Source organism: Phyllobates terribilis, unplaced genomic scaffold (assembly GCF_046119375.1).
Source record: "Phyllobates terribilis strain yellow unplaced genomic scaffold, ASM4611937v1 Scaffold_6975__1_contigs__length_40769, whole genome shotgun sequence".
NCBI lineage: Eukaryota > Metazoa > Chordata > Amphibia > Anura > Dendrobatidae > Phyllobates > Phyllobates terribilis.
Genome location: NW_027369716.1, coordinates 26,091 through 36,736, shown reverse-complemented (window position 1 = coordinate 36,736; position 10,646 = coordinate 26,091). Strand labels below are relative to the sequence as shown.

Below are 10,646 nucleotides of genomic sequence, written 5' to 3'. Positions count from 1 at the left end.
AGCACTTCATCACCAAGCTCGATTATCTTCTACCAGTGGTAGTTTTGGGTTTGAATGAAAGTTGTATGTACTCCCACCCACCAGTCAAGCTCCCCTTCAAGAAGTTGATGAGGTTTCTTCATGAACATCCCCAGGTTGAATTCTCCGGTCTTTGTCATCGTTCTGGAATCAAATCCTGGTCTGATACCAATTGTGGATTGTGTGTTTTTATACTTAATCAAACTAAAGAATACTTCTTTTGTGCGGAATAGATTAAGAATTTGAAAGCAATGAATTACAAAATGATCTTCTTTGTTGATTCTCTTAGACATTTACAACTTCAAGGCGAATACACAATTCTCAGTTCGTCTCCTAAACTCTCCTTGATATTGCCTAAACTCTAATCAACAAAGATAACCTCTTTCTTGAACAAAAACAAATCTAAATCATTTATTCTAACTATTTATACTAAATGCATAATCGTAGGGAACTAATCTACTAAACGCTAGTTAATCTAATTAAATAATAATCTGAATCATAACAGAAAAGCAAAAATAACAAAGTATCTCTAACAACCTAGATTTCGTATCTAGGAGATCTTGTGTAAATTCTATCTTTCCTCTTATAGGAAATGGGAAAATCTTTCCTCTTATAGGCTTACATACGTGCTCGGTTCCCTTCATTCAACACTCAGTTCCCTTAAATGCGTCCTCCTTTGTATTACTTCAAACCTCAGTTACTCGGTTCCCTTGATTCTGGTTCTCGGTTCCCTAACTCATGTTGAAGCGCTTTAAGCGCGTTACTTCTCTTCTCGCTTAACTCCTTTCAGTCGCTTCAGCTTCCTAACTCAAGATTGTTAATTTCTTTGCTCCAATGTTGTATTTTGCTCGATGGTCTGTTGTAATCATGTAATAACTCACTCAAGGTAGATATTAGTATAGAAAGATGTTTGTTATCATTACAATTAAGAACTCATAGGTTACAGAATCTAATAACTAATTCATATAATCCAACATTTGTTCGCTCAGCTCGTGCCTAACAACACCTAATGCAGGCCTTTTATAGAAATCTAACTAACTCTTACAAAGCTAGACTTTCTACACTTGCACTGCAAGAAAGAACGCCACCTCAACAATCTGTGTGATCAATCCATAACAGAATTGCATCTACGCACAGTATTGCTTTGTGCTTCTTCAGCTTGATGACCCCGCTTCCACGTTGGCAATCCGCGTTCTTCTCTCAATTTTTCCAGCACAACGATCCGTGGTTCACACTCCATTGAAAAATGCTTCTCACAACCCCGTTGCACTCCATATCTCCAATTCCCGCTTCCAGCCTGCTTTCTCTTGGACCAAATCACCTAAGCTCGCTTCCAGGACTCCACCCATGTAGGTGCTAGATCAATTACTTGTATTTTTCTTCTATTGTCTACTTGAAGCTTGATCCTCTAGCTTGAAGCGCAACCCGTTGCCTTAAAGCTATACATTCTTGCTTCTTATTTTTTCACTACGAACCTTTTCTATCATGGCGAGATTCAGCTTTCCCCGCTATACACAAAGCTAGACCATGCATGGTCAAAGCAGTCATCTTGTGTTAAAGCTACACCATAAACTCCTCGAGCATGACCTGGTTAGCTTTAAACACACAAAGAACATCAAATAATTGAATTTGTTATCATCAAAACAAGCGGAACGGTTTAGCTAGCTTATTCCAGCTCTAGCTCAAATCAACATTGTTGATGTGCATCAAATATACATATGTTTTCTACTCATGTGCAATATATTCTTATTAAATATGAAAAGTTTTATGAATAATTTTGCAAGATCGTCTGACTAAATGTGCAAGATTCTCTTACAAAATGTGCAATGTTTTTCTTAAAAATGTGCAAGCCTAATTGTTGTAGATGTGCATCAAATATGCATAAGTTTTCTATACATGTGCAAGATATTCTTATTAAAAGATGTGCAAAGTTTTATGAGTAGTTTTGCAAGATCGTTTGATTAATTGTGCAGAGTATTCTAAGTAAATATACAATGTTATTATGATTAAATGTGATTGAAAATTTTAATATATAACCTTCTTAATCATATGTGCATCGATTTCCTATATACCTGTTAGATTTTTTTAGTCAATGTACATGTAAATGCTAATAATATATTAAAAAAAATTCATTCGTAATGTAATACAAAATATTTATAGTTTTGTTGCACTTATACGTTTAAATCATTGCACATTTTTAGTAAAAAAATGTTGCACATTTAAGAACATGATAGATTTTGTCTTTAGAAATCCCACACAATATATATGCAAATTTATAACACATTCAATTATAAAATGTCGCATAATCTGAGCAAAAATGTTGCACATTTCGTGTGAAAAAATCTCCCTTGAAAAAATAAATTTTTGAACTATAAAAAAACTGAAGCCAATGGTCGGTCAAAGATGATATGTTGATTTGTTCAACACATATTAAATGAGGTTGAATATTAACCATTTTTTTAAACATCCAAATACTTACATTCGTACGTATTTTCTTACAAAAACTTTATTTCATGTAAACTTTATCCTATTAAAAAAGAGTATCAGGTGCAAACAAATCTTATAGTATAAATTGAGAACAAATAAAAATGTATGTCAGAGGTCTAAAACTGCATGCCAATAGAAATGCATGTCGGAGGCCCAAAAATGCATCCCAATAAAATGCAAGCCGGAGGCCCCTTTATGCATCTATATTTTACATGCATTTTTAACACATTAGCATGCACTTTTAGCTGATAAGTGTGCATTTTTCGTACATAAGCATGCACTATCAACACATAAACTTGCATTGTGATTAAAAATGAAAGTGCATGCTTATGTGCAAAAAATACATGTTTATGTGCAAAATGTGCATGCTAAAGTGTTAAAACTGAATGCAAAATATACATGCATAAAAGAGCCTCCGACATGCATTTTTATTTACATGTATTTTTGAACTTCCAGTTTGCACTTTTATTGGCATGCTTTTTTTGAACTCCGACATGCATTTTCTGCCTTTCAACTTGTATTTTCTTGAAATGATCGACGGTTTGAATTTACTCTCATTTTACACTATAAACGATGTTTGCACCAGAACCACGTACTTAAAAAAATTAACATTATAAAGGGTCCGTTCGCATAAATCCATTATAATGTCATTATTCGTTATAATGGAGTTTTCTAGAATAATATTGTTCGGCTAACATATATTATAATGACGTTATTCTACATCTTTCTTTAACTTTTTTGACACGTATTTCAAAATTTAAAAAATACTTATCTCAAATAACTCATTATAGATGATAATATGGTTTAGGCGAACCGAAAGTGTATATGTGAAGGGACCCAAATTGTGAGAAAGTGAATAGTACGTCAGGGCAATATTTTAGAGAGCACGCAAGCCCGTTAGCATAATTTACCGGAGTACAGGGACCTGTGAGCAAATTTCAGTAAGTAATTACGCAGCTTACACACCGCTAAACGTTCTTCGTCCTTTCTCCACCCACCAACCACCCACCGGATCTCCATCTCCGACGCTTTTTTCTTCCGCTGGTGCACTCCATGGCTCTCCCTCCCTTTCAATTTCCACACCTTGATAACCCCCCTAAACCTCAAGGCCAAGAGCAAGACCAGCGGAATTCCGATTCTAGAACGTTCAGGTAATAAAACTCAAAACCCTAACTTTTCGTATTTCGTATATCAAATTCACGACCGAATAATCCAACATCGAATCCATTGATAATCAAATTGTGAAGTTTTAAACACCAATTGCATGATCTAATGTCCAATTTCGCCTTTTTATTCCCTTCCTTGCAGAAATCTGTACACTTTGGATGACGAGCTCCCGCCTCCTGCCCCCCTTTTCAACGTCGCCTCTTCCTCTCTACCTCAAGAGCACGCTCATCCTCCATATATTCCTCCTTGTAATGGCTCGTTTTCACATATTATATCTACTCAGGTGTTCAATTTTGACTATCTTCGTTTACGATCTAAACTGTGGTTTCTGGTCGTACAGTTCATGTGGTAGGGTTGGCGCCCTACCCAGTAGAAATGAATGGTGGTGAAGAAGGCCGCCGTGCTGTCTGTGATTCCCAGTGGAATTGTGACCTGAAGCACCCGACGAAGAGATTAAAGGAGCAGAATTTCTTCGAGAACAATTCTCAGTTGTCTTCCGCTGATTTCCTGCAAGCTCGAGCGGTTTCCACTGGTTTGGGTCTGTCGCTTGATAATACTAGTCGAGCTGGTTCATCTGGTGACTCATATTTTCTGTCAATGCTTGGTGATGAAATTGACCGGGAGTTGCAAATGCAGGATGCTGAAATTGACAGATATCTCAAAGTTCAGGTCGACTCTCTTTTATCTCTCTTCATATCTGTCTGGAGTCTGATATGTTGATATAAATACTTATTTGATATGTTTAGGGTGAACGTTTAAGGAAAGTGATCCTAGATAAGCTTCAGGCAGACCAACTCCAGACAATCTCATACGTTGAAGATGAAGTTCTTCAGAAGCTCCGTGAGAAAGAACTAGAAATGCAGAACATGAACAGAAAGAACATAGAACTCGAAGAGAGGTTGGAGCAATTGGCTATGGAGGTTGGTGCTTGGCAAAACCAAACTAAATACACTGAAAACATGATCACTCTCCTGAGGATGAATCTTCAGCAAGTATATGCTCAAAGCAGGGATAGTAAGGAAGGATGTGGTGACAGTGAAGTAGATGATACTGCATCATGCTATAATGGCCAAGCCATTGATTTCCATCTCCTTAGCAAGGATAACAACAACAGTGACAAAAAGAATTCCTTGACTTGTAAAGTTTGCAGATTAAAGGAAGCCTGTATGGTTTTGATTCCATGTAAGCATCTTTGCTTATGTAAAGATTGTGAAAGTAGGATTGCGGTTTGTCCACTTTGTCATTGTTCTAAGAATCATTCCCTTGAGGCTCACATATAGCACGGTTTGTAATGTTGGTTTTTATGTATAATTGTGTTTTCAATTTTACCCTTAGTTTGTTATGCAGCTAGCTAGGTATCCACATTGTAACATGTTAACGTCTGATGTTAACCAGTTAATAAGATTGTGACTTTTTTGGACTTTATGCATTTGTTGGATTTTTTTTTTGTTTTAATCAATGTAAATATAAGAGAATGTATCTTGATTATGAACTACTCCCTGATCGAAATACATGTCAATTTATATAAGAGAATGTATCTTGATTATGAACTACTCCTTGATCGAAATACATGTCAATTTAAAATAATTTTTTTAGATATAAATACATGTCATTTTAATAATTTTTTCTTACTTTTATCATATTTATCCCAATATAATTATTATATAAAAAAAAATTTTAAATATTATTTTTTATATATTTAATATAACTTTATTAGGATTATTTAGATTTCTATCTTAATTTGCGTAAAGTTCTATCGTAAAGTTATCGGTCATCCTCATTATATATTTTATTTTCTAAAAAAATAATTTAATTTTCCATACTTTTTGAAGTGCCTTAAACTTAGAATAAAGTTTGCATATGTAATTCTTGTTATTAACTTTAATTTAAATATTATACCTCACTCGATAGATATTTTAAATCAATTTAATAAATAAGTTATGTCAATATTTATATTTATGTTTTATAAGACCTAGTATTATTATCTTGCATACATCATTGAGAGTTGAGACAGAAACCTAGGCGCCAATATAACGCCCTGTGAAACCACCATTGAGGCTCAAATTTTCCGTTTTCGTCTTCCCACCCCGCCGCCATAAGCCGAATAGGAATGGAGGAAGTAATTTTTGCTTCTTCTTCAGTCGACGGTGGCGTTGGCTGTTGGGGTGTAGAATCCGGCAACCCTATCCTCCGCTACAAAAACTGCTGCTCCCCTCCCCACGGTCTGGTCACCGTTGGCCGCCGCTTTCTTGCCTCCTCTCAACACCGCGAATCTTCCACCACATCCTCCTCTGGTTCCGTCCACTATTGGTCGTTGCACAAGGTTCGTCCTTTTGCCCCCTAACTGCTCGACGAATTGTCTCTTTGAAAGCGGTTATTAATTGTTGTGCTCTTATATATGCAGCCTCAGGTGGAGATCAAGAGTTTCCCTGCTAAGCAGATCAAGCCGCTTGTTTCTGACAGAAGGGGTACTTTTCTGTACGGTGGTAGTGTATCCGGCGACATCTATTGCTGGGAGGTGCAGTTACTTTCTCTGAAAAATCCCGAACTGAGATTGTTTGTTCCTCTCTATCGAATTAGATTACTGATATTCGCCTTTTGAATTAGGTTTCAAGTGGTAGATTACTTACAAAGTGGCATGCGCACTACAGAACTGTTACCTGCTTGGCTTTGTGTGACGATCAATCTCTACTGGTCTCAGGATCGGAGGATGGAACTGTTAAAGTGTTCTCGCTAGTCACGTAATCATCTTTGAATTTCTTCAACATCAAGTTGATGTATATGACTTTCGTCAAAATGTGTTATGTGTTTGGTCTTCTACAGGGTGTTTGACGAGGTTGCAATACAGAAAGGTGAACGCCTTCACTTGCATAGCTTCCTGGAGCATACCAGACCTGTCACTGATATCAAAGTAGGATATGGTGGAGCTAATGCAATTATAGTTTCTGCTTCTGAGGACAGAACTTGTAAGGTTGAGTACATTCTTCTTATCATCCTTTGAGTTCATCGTTCATCTTTGCTGGACTAATTCATATGTTATCTCTTCAGGTTTGGCGCTTGTCAACTGGTCAATTATTAAGGAGCATTCAATTTCCCACCATGATTGATGCAGTTGCGTTGGATCCTGGAGAACATGTCTTCCATGCTGGTGGAAGAGATGGTAAAATATATATTGTAGCTCTTGGTGCTGAAAGTCCCTCTGATAGCATTTATGGGAAGCATATTTTGGCTGCATTATCAGAACAAGGGTATCATTTTTTTTCTATATACGTTTTCCTATTACTGCTTTTGTCTAAATAGATTCTTCTGGAATCTTGTAACATTGGACTGAATCTTTAACAGCAAGGCTGTTACTTGCTTAACTTTCTGCGCCGATGGAGTTTCTTTGGTGTCTGGATCTGAAGATGGCTTGATTCGTGTTTGGGATACAAGAAGCCGTAACATTGTTCGAATGATTAGACATGCAAAAGGTCTGTTTTTATACTTGACTTTATCCTTTCAATTGAATAAGGTTGCAACCTTTTCTACTTGAGAATTGCATTCTGTCACTATCTTTTACTTTCTTCTATAGTGTAGAACAATTAGATTATACATATAGTGGTTGACACTTCAACTATGCATCTCAAAACGCTGCAAATGTGTTGCTCTTGACCACTTGAGTTCTAAGTTTGCAGTATAAAATGGCTTGGCATATCAGATAAATTTCTTGTTACTGTCAATTTATACTAGTTTATATATAGTGCTAATAAAAACATTTCATATTGAGTCGCAATATAAATAGTTATTTTTCTCATAGATAATAAATAATGGTTGTGTTTCTATAATACTATCCTTATAATTGTGATTCTGTATATTCTTTATTTTAGTCATTTCCTATTTTTCTTTGTAGGATATCTTACGATCAACTATAAAAGATACTATTGGATTCTAGTTGTTTCTCTAACGAAGAGTAAAATATTTTCTAAATTACACAGTATCTTAGTAAAGGAAATGTTGTCAAATTGGATAACATGTGGCTATGTCCAAAAATAACAACACTCTTAAAATTTGACACGTGTAAAAAACTCTTTAAGAAATGATAAGAAGATGACATGTGTTCAAATCAATGAGAGGCTGACACATATGCTGTTTTTCATGTTGCTTTAGTATTATATAGATAGATTATTATGTAGTTCATTGTTTAATTGAGTACTCACTGCTCAAGTGTTTCCAGATTGCATCTTCCATAGATTGAGTGAACTATTTGATGATGCATTCAACTCATGGTTCTCTCTTGACAGGTCCTATAAACAACATTCTTGTGGTAACACTTCCAGAGGAACTTCTGAAGCCCCAAAGTTGTGCAGGAAAAAAACAGTCTTTGTTACTGCCCAAACCTCTTGAAAAATATGCAAATGCTACTCATGAGAATGGATATGTTGTTGGAGCGAAGGTTTTCATTGGTGGTCACCTCACTGATTCCCTTCCTCACACTGCCTCTTATGTCTCTCAGGATATAATGAATCAGCAAATCTATGAAATGCAAGTAAGTCATAGATAAAATGAATGTTCTAATGCATTAATACTAGCAATAGTTATTTATTTTCCTATCTGAAATCTGGGTTTATAAAATAACAGCAACAAGGGTCTTTCGCGGCGGCTAAAATGGAGCTTGAGCGAGAAAAGGCTGATTGTAACACAGCTATGCAGATGGTGCATAGATGGAAGAAGACTTATGAGAATTTGCATCAATTCTGTGTGGATGAGATTTTGGATGGGGATAAATTGGGAAAACCTACCAAGGGTTCAACTTGACTTTTATATGAGTTTGGTGCATCAACTCCAATAGTTTTGGTAGGTGTAATAGTTGATCATTTGGGATATAATGATGTAACTTTGCATCAATATTTAATCAAATTATTTCCTTCCCGGCTGAGTGAGTCCTTTTCTCATTTTGTCTCTCAGGAAGATGATTGTACCATGAAAGAAGCAAATATACTCTGTTATTGTACTCATTCCTGTTATTTTGGTTTATGCGCTGAATTTTTTTTGTACCAGCTGTGAACTTGTGTATTGATATCTGGATATCAGATATGAGTTTGAGATATCAATCATATCCATATCATTGTTTGATATCATATCCATATCATTGTTTAGTATGAGAGTATATGGGTATCAGTATATCAAATAATGAGAATGTTTCCGGTGCGGATGCATTTCTCAGTACATTACTGGTGCACTCTTTAGCACACTATAAAGTGCATTTGCAAGTACACTACTAATACCAACTGCACTCCCCAGTAGTGCACTGGTGCACTTGCGGGTACAGTATTGGTGCATTTCTCAAGTGCACTACCAAGTATACTTCCTAGTAGTGCACTGGTGCTCTTCCTCGTACTGTGCACTACCAAGTACATTCCCCAGTAGTGCGCTGGTGCTCTTCCTAGTAGTGTACTAGTACATTCCCCAGTATTATATTAGTGCACTACTATAGTCCGCACGGGCTATATAATCTGTACCTGATTACCACCTCAAAATAATATCTTTTATGGGTTTAGATTGTTGTTACCTTGTAAATTGGAATATCAAAATATTACTCATACGCAAAAACATACCCAATAGCTTTGATATCTCATACTTTTGATATCAATACCAAACGAACCCTAATCGAACTAATAGGCTTACTTGTTTTATCAAATAAGATGTTTAAGTTATCCTCCTTTGGATTAAGTATTTATTGTAGCAGTTTTAAGGATCAAGGGAACTTCCTTGTTACCCCTACATCCTTCTATGAGTCTTTGAGCCCATAGAAACACATTGGGTCTTTAAGCCCATTTTGGTTTCCTGAACAGTACTTTCTTGGACCATTAATGTTTACATATAAAGCAGGTAAAGCTTTTACAAGAACTGGATAATGGTTCAAGATAGCATGACAGTAAATAACAATTTAAAGCAGGTAAAGCCTTTATCTTCATAGTTTGCTTTTCTGCAAGGGTACCAAACCATAAGAACATTTCTAGAAAGTTCAAGCTCATATTTATGGGGTTTACTGTTTTCCAGTGACAGAAACCTCCCAAAATCATTATATTTTGTACTAAAAATAGGAGTTCTGTTAATCCCAATAGTGAAAGATTTGGTTGTCATTTAGCAGAGAAGTCTGTTTTTCACTGTGAGATAGTGTACTTGTGAATAACAGGTTCATCACCAGCAACCTCTTTGGATTCTTTTGACTGTTGATACAATGATTTATGCAATTGGGCAATAAGAAAACGACCTCTTTTGTTGTCATTTAATATCAAATCATGTGAAATTAGTTTGTAGGACCACATTTTTCTGTGTTTTCTTCTCCTGCGGTAGTTGAATATAGCAAGTTATGAACATTATAATAATACATTTTTGGTAGATCATTCTGATTATAAGATTATATATTTTATCTACATTGATGGAATTTTAGATGAGTCTGTGGGGATATGAAGATAAGATAGAGCAAGTGTGTTGATAATGCAAAGTTAAAAAATGCCCACCCAGCAACAACACACACTTCTGCATCTTTTTTATCCAATCGAACCTCTTCTTGCAGAGATCATGTCTCTTTATTCACATTTAATTTTGTAATATTATGCAGAACAAGTTGGAAAAGATCAAATCTTGGATGTTATCTTTAGTATTCAAGAAGCTGTCTTGTCTTAGTTTGCAAGTAAGGGTTAAGCAAAGTAAGACACTAAAACTGCGATAAAGAAAAGCTCAAGTGCAATGTGGAATTAAGTGAAGAATTTATTCCTTTGATTCTATCTGCATGCCTACTATAATGCAATAATTTCATTCAACATTTGTTCTAACATATTGGGGCTAGTAGCTGCACCTAGATTTCATGAGAATGATAAGGCAAAGAGACCTCACCATCAATGTAATTATAAAAGATGTAAAAAGGTTGAGAAATGAGAAGATAAGTGGAAGATGACAAGGTAGGAGCTTTCTTTAAAACTCGGTTCATA

At 35.7% G+C, this 10,646-nt stretch overlaps 2 protein-coding genes across 2 annotated transcripts; both read left to right on the top strand.

Moving 5' to 3' along the window:
- Positions 1–451: 451 nt before the first annotated feature.
- Positions 452–4,952, top strand: LOC141251359 (uncharacterized). The gene is made up of 6 exons (XM_073670317.1): positions 452–461; positions 608–696; positions 1,177–1,367; positions 3,814–3,920; positions 4,013–4,341; positions 4,419–4,952. The coding sequence occupies exons 1-6, from the start codon at positions 452–454 to the stop codon at positions 4,950–4,952; spliced, it is 1,260 nt and encodes a 419-aa protein (XP_073526418.1).
- Positions 4,953–5,782: 830 nt separating this feature from the next.
- On the top strand, positions 5,783–8,466 carry LOC141251358 (uncharacterized). The gene is made up of 8 exons (XM_073670316.1): positions 5,783–5,995; positions 6,077–6,190; positions 6,280–6,413; positions 6,496–6,643; positions 6,721–6,920; positions 7,015–7,142; positions 7,953–8,197; positions 8,290–8,466. Exons 1-8 carry the CDS (start codon positions 5,783–5,785, stop codon positions 8,464–8,466), a joined length of 1,359 nt encoding a protein of 452 aa, XP_073526417.1.
- Positions 8,467–10,646: the final 2,180 nt, after the last annotated feature.